This window comes from Drosophila persimilis, unplaced genomic scaffold (genome assembly GCF_003286085.1).
Source record: "Drosophila persimilis strain 14011-0111.01,24,50 unplaced genomic scaffold, DperRS2 tig00000002-arrow-pilon, whole genome shotgun sequence".
NCBI lineage: Eukaryota > Metazoa > Arthropoda > Insecta > Diptera > Drosophilidae > Drosophila > Drosophila persimilis.
In genome coordinates this window covers 15,221,996-15,237,086 of record NW_020825289.1, presented here as the reverse complement: position 1 = coordinate 15,237,086, position 15,091 = coordinate 15,221,996, and the positions used below count along the sequence as shown (strand labels likewise).

At 42.6% G+C, this 15,091-nt stretch overlaps 3 protein-coding genes across 5 annotated transcripts; all 3 read left to right on the top strand.

Moving 5' to 3' along the window:
* Window positions 1–282: 282 nt before the first annotated feature.
* Window positions 283–2,749, top strand: LOC6593172 (arginyl-tRNA--protein transferase 1). Of its 2 annotated transcripts, none has more exons than XM_026985423.1 (8): window positions 283–424; window positions 481–915; window positions 972–1,147; window positions 1,502–1,651; window positions 1,739–1,920; window positions 1,988–2,151; window positions 2,214–2,365; window positions 2,442–2,749. In XM_026985423.1, exons 1-8 carry the CDS (start codon window positions 340–342, stop codon window positions 2,538–2,540), a joined length of 1,443 nt encoding a protein of 480 aa, XP_026841224.1. In that variant the 5' UTR covers window positions 283–339; the 3' UTR covers window positions 2,541–2,749. The 2 variants fall into 2 exon arrangements, with proteins under 2 accessions (XP_026841224.1, XP_026841225.1); XM_026985424.1 differs by lacking the exon at window positions 1,502–1,651 and adding an exon at window positions 1,316–1,468.
* Window positions 2,750–3,691: 942 nt separating this feature from the next.
* Window positions 3,692–9,582, top strand: LOC6593269 (sialin). Of its 2 annotated transcripts, none has more exons than XM_002018151.2 (7): window positions 3,692–3,847; window positions 7,416–7,485; window positions 7,834–7,985; window positions 8,045–8,587; window positions 8,643–8,922; window positions 8,983–9,224; window positions 9,300–9,582. In XM_002018151.2, exons 2-7 carry the CDS (start codon window positions 7,467–7,469, stop codon window positions 9,456–9,458), a joined length of 1,395 nt encoding a protein of 464 aa, XP_002018187.1. In that variant the 5' UTR covers window positions 3,692–3,847; window positions 7,416–7,466; the 3' UTR covers window positions 9,459–9,582. The 2 variants fall into 2 exon arrangements, with proteins under 2 accessions (XP_002018187.1, XP_026841226.1); XM_026985425.1 differs by lacking the exon at window positions 3,692–3,847 and adding an exon at window positions 7,254–7,316.
* A 2,803-nt stretch (window positions 9,583–12,385) lies between these two features.
* LOC6593271 lies at window positions 12,386–14,465 on the top strand. The gene is made up of 5 exons (XM_002018153.2): window positions 12,386–12,443; window positions 12,525–12,636; window positions 12,699–12,801; window positions 12,869–13,130; window positions 13,193–14,465. The coding sequence occupies exons 2-5, from the start codon at window positions 12,551–12,553 to the stop codon at window positions 13,891–13,893; spliced, it is 1,152 nt and encodes a 383-aa protein (XP_002018189.1). The 5' UTR covers window positions 12,386–12,443; window positions 12,525–12,550; the 3' UTR covers window positions 13,894–14,465.
* Window positions 14,466–15,091: the final 626 nt, after the last annotated feature.

The following is a 15,091-nucleotide window of genomic DNA, read 5'->3' as shown; positions in this document are numbered from 1 at the left end:
ATGTAAAAACAATTAATGTAATGGAAATGGTTTTTGCTATTTTGTAAACAATGCAATAAACATTACAGGCTTACAGGAAATGGATTTTATAATCGGAATGAGTTCAAAGTTGAGGGTCTTAGCTAGCCAGTAATATTCAGCCGAATATCAAAAACAAGGAATATGATGCAACTTCAATACAATGAATTCGTTAGTATATTTACGGTATATTTTTGAAGTGAGACGGTATATTTTGGTATAATTCTGAGGGTCGACAGTACAAATTTCGCAAAATCTTTTTGTTTATAATAAATGCGAATGGAAGGGAATGCTTGCAGTTGGATCAGATAAAAACGGATCATGAGTGTCAGCATTGTGAAATACTATGGAAGCCAGCTCGGAAAATGTGGATACTGCACAGGCATTAACTGCAGCAAATCCAATGGTAAGAACAGAAGACCGGACCAGGTGCAATGACTCAATTTGTTGTTGCTTTTAAAGGTATGCATGCATATCGCTTGGACTGCCAAGACTACCAAAATCTCATTGATCGGGGCTGGCGCAGATGCGGGAACTACTGCTATAAGCTAAAGAACAAGGAGACCTGTTGCCCCTGTTATACCATCAAATGTGATGCATTGGAATTCAAGCTGACGAAGTCCAACAAGCGAATACTTAGACGTATGAATCGATTTTTGCGTGATGGCAAACGTGACCCGGTCGAGCAGGCGGCACGCGCAGGAAATGAGGATGACGTAACTGCGAGTGTGGATGCACCTGCCAGCGAGCCGCAGCCTCAGATGCCAGATAAGAGTCCAGCTGTAATCAATGTGGAACAGGCTGTGTTACTCGCAAAGGCTCAAAAATCAAAAGCAAAGCCGGCCAGAGCTGCACAGGTGCCATTAACCCAATCGCCATCGCAGGGATCCACCAAATGTGGGTATCCTTTCACTGATCTGCATAAATATAGTTTCTAATATCCTCTTCAATAGCTGCGGCGGTGATATCAAATAAGCCGTGCAAGAAAGCCAAGCAGATGCGCTTGGAACGCCGGCAGGCTAAGTTGGGTGATACCGCACAGCAATCATCACAGAAAGCATTCACGCAGGAGAAGAGTTTAACTGACTTTTTATCGGCAACCAGCGAAACAAACAAGCATCATCTGAAGGTGAGTACATTCATAGAATATTTATTTGACCGTTTGCAGAACTTAGCCTGGTTAGCGTGAATTTTCTATTTTTGTGCTATGTATTGTTTGTTTAGTTCGTGTTTGACCCTGAGTATTAGTCTCCCTATATGTAGACACACTGTGTTTGTGCTGTTTGTGTTCTTACAGATCGTTTTGGTCGATTCCTCAGACACACAGCATACGTGTGCCGAGGAGGTACTAGCACTGTACCGAAAATATCAAGTAGTCATACACAATGATAATCCTGCACGCCTCACCCTAGCTAGTATGCAGCGGTTTTTGATCAAATCTCCCCTTAAGGTAATTAAATATATATGAAAAATCTATCCGCAGTTGAGTTTGGTACACGTCTATAGCGAGGAATTTAAACGGACTCTACCCGAGAGCTATGCGCTGTACAGAAAGTATCAAATAGCGATACACAATGATCTGCCCAAGGATCGGAGGGCCTACCAGGATCATCTGCAGGTGTCGCCCATGAAGGTTGCTACACAACATTTGATTTTAAATAACCCTCATATATTTATCAATATATTAAACTTTAGTTTACTTTGATTCACTTCATTGTAGAACGAAAAGCCAGATGATGGGCCCGAAATGGGCTATGGATCGTTCCATCAGCAGTATTGGCTCGATGAGAAGTTAATTGCCGTGGGCGTTATTGATATCTTGCCTGGGTCGGTTAGCTCCGTGTACTTCTTTTACGATCCAGACTACAGTTTTCTCTCGCTGGGAACATATGGCTCGCTGAGGTAGATATTCCAAAAAATGATTTAAAACGATAAAGTACCAATTCACTTCGTGTGGTTGTTTTTGTAGGGAAATCGATTTCGTACAGACGATTGCTGCCACTACGCCTGCCCTGAAATATTACTATATGGGCTTTTACATACACTCCTGTCCGAAGATGCGCTACAAAGGAAAGCTGTCTGCCTCATATTTGCTCTGCCCAGAGACTTACGTGTGGATACTCCTCACCGACGGTAGGTCTCATGCTACCATCCCATCCCTCTCGGCACTGATAACTAACGACAATTGCATTCAGTCATTCGTTCTAAGCTAGATAAAAACAAGTATCAACGCCTAAATGAAGATGCAGCTGCTAGAGATGTAAACGAGTTCTTACTTGAGCATTTAGAGGAAGTACTGCTTCTGCTCGACGCCACAACCTGCATGCAGTATAAGGATTATGTTCAGGTACAGCTCTTCTCATTGTAAATCCTCTACAAGCAAGCTCTTGTTATTGAATGATTTGCTTTAATCTTTTTCACAGATTACTGGCACTGATAGCGATCGCGTCGAGATTATTGAATACAGCGAGCTAGTGGGAAAAGTATGTGCGCATCGCATGCTTTATGTTAACATGGCCTGAGAGCCAATTTTATTTGTTAATCTGTTATCTATCTGTTCTAAATCAAAATTTATCAGTCAAAATGCCTCTTACTATTATTTCTGCTTAAAAACTAAAGGAAATTGTTAATTAATATGTTCTAAGACATGCCAAGATATATGATATGTATTAAAAGTGAATCTTCATGTGAAAATCGATCTAATAAACATGGAATTCATTAGGAAATTTTATATCTTTGTGTTGCTTCCTGACAACTTTGGTAAACGTCGGAAAATTAACAGATCTTATCAGAACTCATCTTTTTCGCTTATCTGAAACCAGCAGCTAAATGCATCAATTGAGTTTTATGGGCTGGCAACATCCAAAACCGTCGGATGGTACAAGACAAGTGGATAGCCCGAGGAGATAATATTTATTTTATGGCACACACACATCCACACCGTGAGATAGGCGGCCAGGAAGCTAAAGATCGCAATAAAGCTTAATCTTTGGGAAAAGTTAATTATTTGGCAGACAACTACACTTCATTCAGAACGAATCGGGTTCATTGTCGACTGGAACAGTTCCTCTGCAGCCTAGAAATAAAGTTATCAATAAAAAAAAAATTCGTGCTAATAAAGTGACTTTTTTGCGCTTCTCTGGCTTTTTGCTGGCATTTGTCAAGTGCGCTAATTAAACAAAATATTTAAAAAATGAACGGTTTGCTGAATTTTCACAACAAAGCAAAGGCACGTGTGTTATAAAAGTATTTTAAAATCTTCATTCGGGCTTAGAGCGATTTGGTCGACCAATTTTTAGCTATAATCAACGGCTAAATTTTTAAAGTAAATAAATCATTCTAGCGTCTACTCCTGAATTTTGACAACGTATAGGTGGAGTGAAACTTTAGGAAACAACTGTTAGTCATCGTTTATTGATTCACAATTTAGCACGATTTTGTGATTTTTTGTTAACAATTTTCCCATATTTCAGCGTTTGCACAAATCGCATGCGACTTTTGGCACGCTATCAGCCAGCGGAGCGTACAGAAACAGCAACAAGTCACCCACCGTCAACAACAATTTAAAACATTTTTAACCGTTTTTTTTTTTGTACGCTGCTCTGCTACTGCTACTGCCACTGGCGCTGCTGAGACTGAGACTGCGACTGCGAGTGTGACAGCGGGCTGGGCTGCTGGTTGAGGTTTTTGCTCAAAAACGTCGTCCAAGTATATATGCCATTGGCTGTTGGCAATTCAGTTTCATTAGCTCCGCGGCGCTCTCAGCTGACGGCATTACAGCAGCTTGAATCAGTTGGAAGTCCAGTCGTCCCACGGAAGTCCGTACAATGTGAGTTCGATGCAGGATATTAATGGACTTCAACAAGAAAATCCAGTTTAGCTACCACAGTGGCAACACCTTTGGCAACAATCTTTGGACACTATTCTGTCTCTGGAGGGGGCCGTCATGGAAAAATTTCATGCGAAATTTCATGGTGAATTTGTGCCACGAAGAAATACAAAACAAAAACTTCATCAAAACTATATAGAGTGTCGGTGTGTGCTGATGATCGCGTGTCGTGTTGTGGGCAATGTGTGTGATATATTACAGATTTTTAAGAAAGAAATTCAAAGGCAAAAATAAACCGTCAAAGTCGATTACAAACAGTACATACAAATCAGTTGTGCACAGAGCACGGGCTCTTTGAGGAGGACACACCTCCACGGACACTTGCCGTTGCAAACCTGAATCTGTCTCTGGAGACGTGCCCTCTTCGGTCTATTTTTGTCTGTCTTGGATTGTGCGTGTGTGCCGAGCCCAACTGTACAGCGGAGCCTGAGCCTATTTTTGGCTTGTCTATTTTCTATTTTTATTTAATTTACTAAAATTTGCATTTCAAATAATAACTGGTTTCGTTATTGGGGTGCGATTCATTGAACTGCGACCACCAATCTATTCGAAACAAATCTAAATTGCTTTCGGACAAGTGATCTTTTGTGCCTTGGCAACAAGCCGCAACTTTTTTGAGATAATCCATAATTAAAGGAGGATATCAACCGCAATGGCGATGGCCCGATCGGCAGAACTATCTAGGTGATTGTGCAAGTCAGCGTCGTTCTTTAAACGTATAAAATATTCAAATTTACTGTAGTTCATTATTCGAGACCGTTGGACGTTTGTTTGACAAATTAGCGCCCAATATTTCTCATTGTTTAGTGTTCTTTACTGGCATGCGCATGCAATTTATCGAAAAAGTGACATTGATTTAGCTTTATTGTCAAACGAGAAATATTTGCAGTCCTTACACAATATATTTCACGTTTTTCAGTGAGCTACGTAATTAAAGAGTGTACTTTTGTTTCATATATAATTACCACGTGCAAAAATGCAAAAATTCAATGCGAATTAGAGCTTTCGGCTATGAGAACCAAAATTCCACAACAACAATGATATAATCTACAACAATAACTGCTATTTTACTGGGTTCATTACATACTATATATATTTCGATTTGTTTGCCAGTTACGGTTCAATGCCGTCGTTGAATTCGCTTGCAGAATTCTATGCAAACAAAAGCAGAACAGAAACCCAAAAACACATCCGTCCCATAGGAGTAGAGGAGCGAAAGAAATAGAGAGGAGGGGAGGGACACTCGTGCTCGTAAACTACCAAACCATGTCAAGTGGATGACCAGCCACCAGGTCTTATGTAAATAGCACGCGTGCTGCGCATACCCATGCGAACTTTGGTTTACTTCACCTATATTTCGACTCATTAGTATATACCTGATCATAAAGCATTATGGGTGTTCGATTGCGTGTATTGTACTGTAAATCAATCAAATCAAAATTTATCATCCCCAACGATATTGCCGGAGTCCAGTAAGAATAGAGTCCACTCTGATTACGGCTAATTGACGATTAACCAGACTCTAATGATCGCGTTTACAAGCGGATGGGCTCTGTTATCGCATGGCCACATCCACAACCACATCCATCCACACACTTCCATCCTTTTATAATTCACTCGTTATGGCCCATAAATTGTTGTGCTGCTTTCATAAAGTCATTCATTGGCGGGAAGGGCAGTGCATGATGATGATGATAAGACGACGCGATCAAGATTAGACAGAAGAGGCTGACAAAACACCTACATACTCGTACTGGCAATCGTAAGAGTATCTGACAGAATTTTTATGGAGATATTGTGGTGTGCTGATGATTTGTTTCGGCTTTTAGCACTTTTACAAACCAGAAAGACTGTATTGAGCACACAAATTATAACTTGAGTAAATTACTTTCTTATGCAAGCAAAACATTCGGCTAAAGGCAATATCGAAGGTCGTTAGCAGGCTGCGTTCCTTGATCTGCTTGGAGTATAATGGAAGTGTCGTAGCTTTCAGTGCACGTATCGCCAGTCCAGTCTATACGGGTACGAGTATCACTGAGCTTGTGGTCACTGTTTTGCCATATTAGTTTTCCGAAAATTATCCATTCACATCCATGTCACGCCAGCACATGCAAATAGTTTGCCATTCAGGCGTTACCCAGCAGCTATGAAGTAGGGCCTATTATATAGGATTTTCCAATCAATAAAAAAAAAGCTGGCCCTTTCAGAACCAGCTGCTGTTTAAGCACCGATGTGATGGTGCTAATGATTGCGATAAGATGGCGCTTCTTTCCTTGAATTCCCTGAGTTCTTTTGAGAATAGAGAACTGATTGGCGGCCCGTTTAGATTGCTTATCGCGACAAGCATAAAGCTCTTATTGGCATTGCTCAGATCGATTAAACTTGTATTGGCCTTTGTTGATTTAAAGGAACAGTTGGATAATTATTGGAAAAACACAGACTCGAAATGGCAGATGAGGATTTCTGTGGTGTAGTACGGGGTGGGGTGGGGTGGTGTGTGTGCTAACCAGTTGGAAAACACCCTAATTTTGGCCCAAATGAGTTGTGTCGAAATATCTGTGTCATATCAGCAGGCGATAATTACGTTTTCTCCGCAACTCAAGTCAACAACTGTGCGAGACTTTAATTGAAACTCTTTTATAATGCAAGGCCCTATATGCATACAGTATAGTATAGTATATAGTATATGTACATAGTATGTACATATGTACGTGTAAGTGCACATGTTATGTACAGTATTGTAGAGCTTTCGCGCAAACATTTCCTTTGTGCGAAGTGAAGTGAAGGGCAGCTGTTTAAATGCTTCCCATTACCGGTAAAAACCTTTGCTTTGCTGTGACAAGGGGCGGCATTATTAAGTCTAAAACTATTTCGATAGCATCTGCCAAAAAGTTAAATTTTGTTAGAACAGAACGATCCGAATGAGAGTTGCATGTTGCGATGCAATTACACTATGAATTGGTCACTCGATTCTGATTCTGATTCCGACAACAAAGCCCGATTTCGACAATGCCATTGATACCCATCAAAAGCCTTCTCGAAAAATGAGCGCACGATCGGTTCTCGCATTTGATTTATGCACTTTTTCCAGTTCATAGCTCAATTTAACCGAATTGCAGCACTCACGTGCCAGCGGCTAGAGGCAACCGAGACGTGCTTATTAAATTTGACAAGTGTTCGATAAGCCCCACCACTGCACTCTCTACTGATACGGATTGCGAATATGTCAGGGTTTTCGAAGTGGAGACAACACATGTAACTAAGATTATCAATTTGTCAAGAGCTATTGGCCAATTCGCATTAAAAACTTGATAGACACGTTTGGGTCTCCTGCCATGAAGCAAAACTAAAGAAACAACATGGTATGGATTGGGCAACTTAAGACTTCTCAATGCTGTACCACTTTTTTGTAAGTCCAGGGAGTCCCCCATTATATTAGCCCCAAAAAAGTTGAACAAGCTTTTATCATAAAACTCTTCCTAACTGTTTTGCGCTGTTCTCTTTTCAGCTCTGACACCTGAAACAAGGCACAAAAGAGGCCATAAGAAAACAAGCCGAAATGGCCGTCATTCCGTGCTGTAAGTATCCCAAGCCAATAACCGAACGACAAAAATATTGCTACACGTTTTGATTCCGCGGAAGCACACGATTCATATGCGCATATGTCTCATCAATAACAATTCACTTCACGTGATGTGGATCCAGCGAAGTGAAGTCAAAATACCCCGAAAATCCCAATCGCAAATATTGAAAGTTGCGCATGCGCAGCTCATTAGATTGCTTCGTCAGGTGAAACAGACACAAACACACATAGTAGATATCTTATATGATCCGCTAATTGCTCTAATGCGCTGCTAGGGGCCTGTGCCGAAATTGAAAATTAAATAATGATCTGTCAATAAACAATATTTGGTGTCGTTTTGCAGTCTATGTGCCCAAGCGGATCAATGTGGCGATTATGCTCTTCATGGCCTGCCTCCTCAGCTACATGATGCGGGTGAATCTCTCCATAAATATAATAGCCATGGTGGAGGATACGAGCAGTAACGAGAACGGCACTGTGGAGGTTCTGCCCGACGTGAGTATAGGTTTAATCATTATCCCATTGCTTTTACATCATCGAATCCTTCTGTTCAGTATGGTCCACGCTACAACTGGACGCAGTCGGATCAGGCTCTGCTTTTGGGTGCATATTTCTATGGCTATATGATCACCTCGTTGCCAGCAGGCACTTTGGCCGAAATGCTGGGAGCACGAAACGTGGCGGGCTATAGCTGCCTGGTGGCAGGAATCCTGACAGCCCTGACTCCGGCTGCCGCTGCTTGGGATAAATACGCAGTGTTCGCTGTGCGATTTCTCATTGGGTTCCTCAATGGCGTTGTCTATCCCTGCTGCCACAGTCTGGTCTCCAAGTGGTCTCCGCCGGACGAGAAGGGAAAGTTTGTGGCCTCATTAATGGGGGGTACATTTGGTACAGTCATCACGTGGCCGATCAGTGGCGTTATCATAGAGAACCTCGGTTGGGACTGGGCCTTTTACATTGTTGGCATTTTCGTGCTGATTGTGGTTGCAGTGTGGTTCTATTTGGTGGCAGACACCCCGGCGCAGCATAGCTCCATAAGTCTCAAGGAGCGGGAGTACATTGAAAACAGTCTGGGCAACACTCTGAGCAATAAGAAGGTAACTGGGAAATCAATGTACAATATCAAAGGTACTCATACTCCTCGTGTTATAGAAATGGCCACCATACAAGGAGCTGATCCTGTCCATGCCGTTCTGGTCTTTGATGCTGCTCCATTACGGCAGCATGTGGGGACTGTTCTTCCTGATCACGGCCACACCCAAGTTCTTGAGCGAAGTGCTGGGCTTCAATCTGTCCTCCGCCGGTGTCCTGTCCAGCCTGCCTCATGTGGCCCGTCTGATCTGTGCCTTTGGATTCGGCGGCGTGGCAGATTGGATACGCCGCAGGGACTGGTGGACGGTTACAAAAATGCGAAAAGCATTCTGCTTGCCTTGTAAGTTCATTGAGTGAATGGGAATGGAAATCGTGAAATAATTTTTCCGTTTTCTGACAGCTCACATCTTGCCGGGCATTATGCTCATCATCCTGGCCTACTTTGGCCGCGATCCCTATGTTTGTGTGGCCATCATGACGATATCGCTGGGCTTCAATGGCGCTGCGACAGCCTCAAATTTGGCCAACTCCCAGGACTTGGCTCCCAATTATGCGGGCACGCTGTACGGCATCATCAATTGCATCGGAACCACGCCAGGAATCTTTTCGCCGCTGATCGTCGCTGCCTTTACCAAAAACGAGGTGAGTACATATAACATAATACTATGCATAGTACATTCTATAAAACCCAATAACACTTCTCATTCATTATCTTAGAACACGATCGATCAGTGGCACTGGATATTCATCATTGGTGCAGCAGCGTATATATTGCCCGCGCTGTTCTTCTGGGCCTTCGGATCGGGAAAGATACAAAAGTGGAATGAGGTGGAGACGACGGAGTCGCGCGAGGATATCGTTAACACAAAGTTATAGTTTGTGCCTCAGCGGTTGCCTGTTTGTATTCTTAGTATTAATGCCATTATTACGATGTATGCTTGTTAGCGGAGATTCCTATTAAAGCTTTATCTGTGTATTTATTATTACAAAATTTACAAAATCAAATCTTTCTCGATGTGAATCATAGCTCAAAATATACCAGAACTCGTTTGTCTCAGTTTGGCACAACGACCTTAAATTTGGCGCAGGGAAATCACCGTCCAACTGGTTGCGGTCCATTGCAGAAGTTAATTTAATTTTGCAGTCGATCAAAACTGACGCACATAATTAGTCAAAAGCTAATCAAATTCGAAGTCTGATTAATGATAATTAACGTCAGGGCTCTACAATGTTAGTGTGTCAAAATACAATCTCGATAATAAATTTCAAATTTCCTGCCAAGATAAGCTGAAGATTTGTATAGAACATAACATAAAATATTAAAAATAGATTCATCTGATAAACTAATAATATTCTGATGATTAATTATTTTTCCAAGTCTGGGCAGTATATCGTGATTAGAAAAATGTCTGCAAAGTTTATATTATCTTCTTGCTGAGCTATTTTTAAGTTTATGACTGTTGTCACCGACGATGCGGCAGACACCGAGGACGCGTCGGATAAATGGCCGGAAAATTCTCCACTATCCGTAGATAAGTCAAAGTCATCAGTGTCGTCGCTGCTGAAGTAGTAGGAATAAAGTTGTGTGGGCTGCGCGTGGTCGTCCGATTCCGCGTCGGTTTCCGTTTTTTCCGCTTTTAAATTTTAAATTCCGTCCGTCCGTGGTAACCATTTTTTTTCTGCATTTTTGCGCGGCGACGCCAAAACATAACGGATCTTTTGCCTAGGACTGCAGAATCGTTGGCAGAATCGATTCAATAGTATCGAAAGAATATTTTTATAAAATATATATATATTATATTTTATATTAATAATAATCAATTAATTGATTAATATAATTTATAATACTATAGTACGTTCTTATGGAGTACGTTATAGTAGAAAGTACTCTCCATAGTCGTTCTCGTCTGTTTTTAAAACAGTCGATGGGTGCGTGTCGTGTCGTGACTTGACTTGACTAGGGCTGCAAAACCAAATTAAATTTCAACTTTCAACTGTGGCGCCCGCGAAAATTTCAAAAAAATTTCGATCCGATCTAAAGTGCATGTGCTCGAACTGCAAGTAAATGGACAGTGATATGGATACGGCCACGGTACAGGCCAGTGGAACAGCACAGCAGCAGACGGCCACGGTGAAGCGCAATATTGAACAGCAGCCGCTGGCCAAGTGGCCGCTGCCAATTGCCATTTGGTACCCCCCGACAAGCTCAACATCATCAGCAACAAGTGTGTATTTAATCCAGTTCTTTGCAAGGAGCAAGGATATTTATCTTGGTTTCTTTTCCTTATTTTAGCATTCGGAGACAATGGCTCACTCTCGAGCACTGCTACCACAAGCAGCAACGACCGATGGGTATACCAGATGCACTGTCCAGGCCTCCTGCTGCGGCATCGCCAACAAGGAAATGCAGTACCAACAACCAGTTAGCGCAGGCTCCTGTGCCGGCAAAGCGTGGTAGGAGGAAGCTAACATCTAACGTTGCTGTTGCTGCTGCTCCAGCCCCCCACCGCCACTTCTGCCCAATATTCTATCTTTTTAAAACATTCCAAAAAGTTCCATTTGTGGATGACCAGTTAAGAAAATGTATTAACTATTTAAAGCGGCCGGAAATGTTGGAGGGAAAAATTAACTTCGTGTCTCACTTGACATATTTCAAGAACGAACCTTTTTTCATCATGATAGATGAGTATCATATCCCTCATATGGTAAGTGTTCGACTCAACCGTCTCCACCGCCTGATCCAGCTGCTTCGGCAAATTAAAATTAAATTAAAACAGCTTTGAAAAAAGGTTCTTCATATAATATTAACGAAATAGGGTATACCTGTTCAAAAAATCCGGTTGACGTGACATTCCACACTCAAGTTGCCACTGTTTTTTGTTGACCTTTTTTGCTTTTGTTTTCTACCCTATACAATAAAAGAGAGTACATAAAAGTAGTCAATCAGGTAGAAAATTATTTGGGCAGAGCTAATGTTTTTAGTTAGGCAGCATTATTCAATAGAATAAAGAAATCGAACAATTGGAACGATTTTTCTCTTACGTTTTATTACGTTTCATTTGTTTGACCTTTTTCGCTTAAAAACTTTATTTTCGAGAAAATACAATAAAAGCCAGTATTTATAATAAGCCAATAATGTAGAAAATTAATTCAATAATCGGATAAAATTAGGTCGACAGAGCTGAGGGTTCTATATAGCTAGTAATGCTCCACGGAATATAAAAATCGAGGAATATGGTTTCCAGTCCGCGACGGAGAACGATTAACCCATTATAAGCCAATGTGGTTTTTTAATATTCCATCGGAAATAATGAAAATTTAATAATATTAGCGCAGTTCCGGTGAAAGTTAGCGTTCTTATTTTTAAGTTCAGATGACAGATGGCATGAATCTACCAAAAGAATTTACAATTGTTAATATTCTCAGCCATTTACTTGAAGTCGTTGAACTATTTAAATAAAGGGGCTGAAGTGGGCTAAGATCGTTTTTTCATCATAACGAGACGCTATATTGTTGTTGAGAAGAAAAAACTGCAATCGCCGTAGCAAGAAAACAAGTCAAGTATTTAAAACAAACCAGTCAAGTAAAAAATTAATTTGTCAATCGTATAAAATGATTATAACATGGCTAAATGTTCTATATAGCTAGTAATATTCCACGGAATATAAAAATTGAGGAATATGGAAAATATAAATCAGTATATTTACGGTATATTTCTGAGGGTCGGACGGTATGTTTTAACGATAAATCCGCGGTCACACGATCACATGATTTGGTCGGTCATAAGTTTTCTCAATTTTTTCGTGCGAAGGCGAAAATTCTGTCCACCGTTTTTCGTTTGTAGTTTGAGTTGACTTTTCGGTTGGTTTTCTTGGTTTTTGTGTTCTCTTTTGTTCTTACATTATGCCTGGTTTTGTTTCCTTATTGTTTTCCCCCATTAAGTGCGTCGTTCCTGCGCTGCCAGCAAGATGTTGTGGAAATCGCTGATTGCATTGTGTTTCATTGGAGCAGCCTTGGCCGAGCAAACGCCCGTCTTCCTATGGGGTGCCAACAGGTGGGTCAGAATTGCGGGCCACAAGTTGTGTTGCTAATACCAAGTCCTTTCTCTTTGTACAGTGAGGCGAAGCCTTCGTTGAAGACTGTGCCCCAGGCGGAGTTTGCTGACCAGTTGGCAGCGCTGCTGAAAGATCACATGGTTGTGGCCTTCGAGGAAAATGGCGTAAGTGCTGCACGTGAAATGGCTGATAGCAGAGTTTAGTTCTTAATGCTTTTTCGTCTGACTGCAGCTGAGCACCAAGGACTTCCTGTGCTCAAATTCCCAGTCGCAGTCCTGCTACGCCCAGCTGCAGGGCGTGAGTCCCAAGACGTATTACACCAGCGTGGAGAATCCGTCGGAGGCCCTACGCTCGGTGGCCGCCAAGCGGGAGCACAACAGCATCGATGCCAGTGGTCGGTTTGCGAGCCCGGCCAAGTGTTCCGTGGGCACCGCTCTGTTCGTCAGCTTCGAGGATGACGAAGATACCCGCGAGGCTGTCCTGGAGTCACATGGTTTGTACACAGATCAGTTTGCGAGTGAGAATGGGTGCTAATTTCATTGTGCTCTTCGACAGACTCTGCCATTGCCGCTATCAGCAAGCAGTTTGAGTGCAAGGTAGCTTATCTGTACCTGGCCGCACCTTCCACCGCCCCTGTGGTGCACCGTCGCACGCGCCGTGACACGGCCGCCACCACCGGAGGCACCATGTGGGTTTCGGGCAATCAGTTTCGAATGTTCTACACCAGCGTGTCGTACAACGGGGTCCCCTTCTCGGTCAACTCTATCAGCATCGTCAACGGAACTACTCCCGCTACTCAGTTCTCCGTTAAACTGGCCACTGCCGATGCGGACAAGTCACTCACGTTCGATGTTGTTTATAGCGATGGCGGCTACTTTAGCCTGACCAACGTGGCCTACGCCGGACAGACCTTCCGCAGCACTGGCATCATCAATGCACCCACCACTTTCTCCTACGCCTGCGGAAACCTCACCCTGGAGACGGCTGCCGTTAATGGACTGTACAACAGCCTGAGCTTTAACTCGCTGCAAATTCAGGCTCCGTTCAGCAGCATCTACAAGGAAGGCTTCGTCTTTGGCGACTCCTGGGACTGTGTGGGCTTCGTCTCGCCTGCAATTCTGATGGGTCTGATGGTAGTTGTCATTTTGCTGGTCATCATATTCATTGGCATCTGCTGGATGATGGACATCAACACGATGGATCGCTTCGACGACCCCAAGGGCAAGACAATTACGATCAATGCCGGAGCTGAGTAAATGGCAATTATTTGTCATAGTTTCACTCGCCATTTCTTTGTTCAATCAACGATATTCATTCCTTTCCTCCTTCAGTCTGTCCATATATGGATATTTACGAATCAATACTTAATACCGTAACCATACAATCATATAATCAGGAAATTAGCAATCGCAATTTATGTCGTATTCATAATTTTCTCCGGCAAAGATCAGCCTGCGTTCAGCATCAATACCAACCGCGGCTGGCCTTTGCCGTCGAAAATTGTCTGGGATGAAGAGTCCCGAGAGAGTTTTGCTTGCAACGACTGTGCAACCAGTATTTCGTTTAGTGTAGCCCATAGATCGAAACCAACTACGACCCCACCCCCCATGTGTGTGTGCCCCAAGGGAGTACGAGTGTGTGTGTGATTGCCACAAGTCGGTAAATCTAAACTTGAATATATCTAAGTGTTTTATAGTTACTTGTTTCTTGCGCAAATACGGGAGTGAACATAATTTATGCCTCTGTATGATAGTTTATCATTTGTGTAACGCTCCTCCTGTTCGCAGGCCCAGCGAAAATAAAGTTTTTTTTTCAATTGTGTTACAAACATGGAAAGTTATTTCGAGCCCTGGTCGATGTTGGAATACTCTTTTGAGGCAGCATTTATACAGGGACTACTCTGGCCTTTGGCTGGGTGTTCGAATATTTTACATATGTACATATGTTCGTGCATACGTTTTTTGTGCCCCCACAGAAAGCAATTTCAATTGCATTTTCTCTGCAAAAAGTCATAGATACAAATCAAAAGTTTAATGGAAATTTATTGAGTTGCCATCGACGGGGCTTCAACTTGCCCCAGCGATGCCTATCTCCCGTTCAGCCCCTTGACGGGGCAGACATGGGTGCAATGGAAAGTTTCAATTCGAAAATAGTTTTCGCTGCAGCAAAGGAAACACTTTTCCTCGACTGCACTCTGGGCTCTCGAGCGACTTTCATTAAGTTGCTTGGCAGAAAAAGGAGCCGGATCGGGGGCGGGGCGTGGCAGGAAGAGCAAAAAGCATTGTTTATGACATTTTAATCTCTTGTTTATCCGCTTGACTTTTCCACTTGCTGGAAAAGTGCTGCAGTCGCCGCCCGCCCCTGCAGCCTCTTCCTCTCTCTCGCTCTCTGGTCAAGGCGTGCGTAAAATAAACTGTTAGGCAGGCGGCGCAGAAAGTATGCTACGGCTGCAAG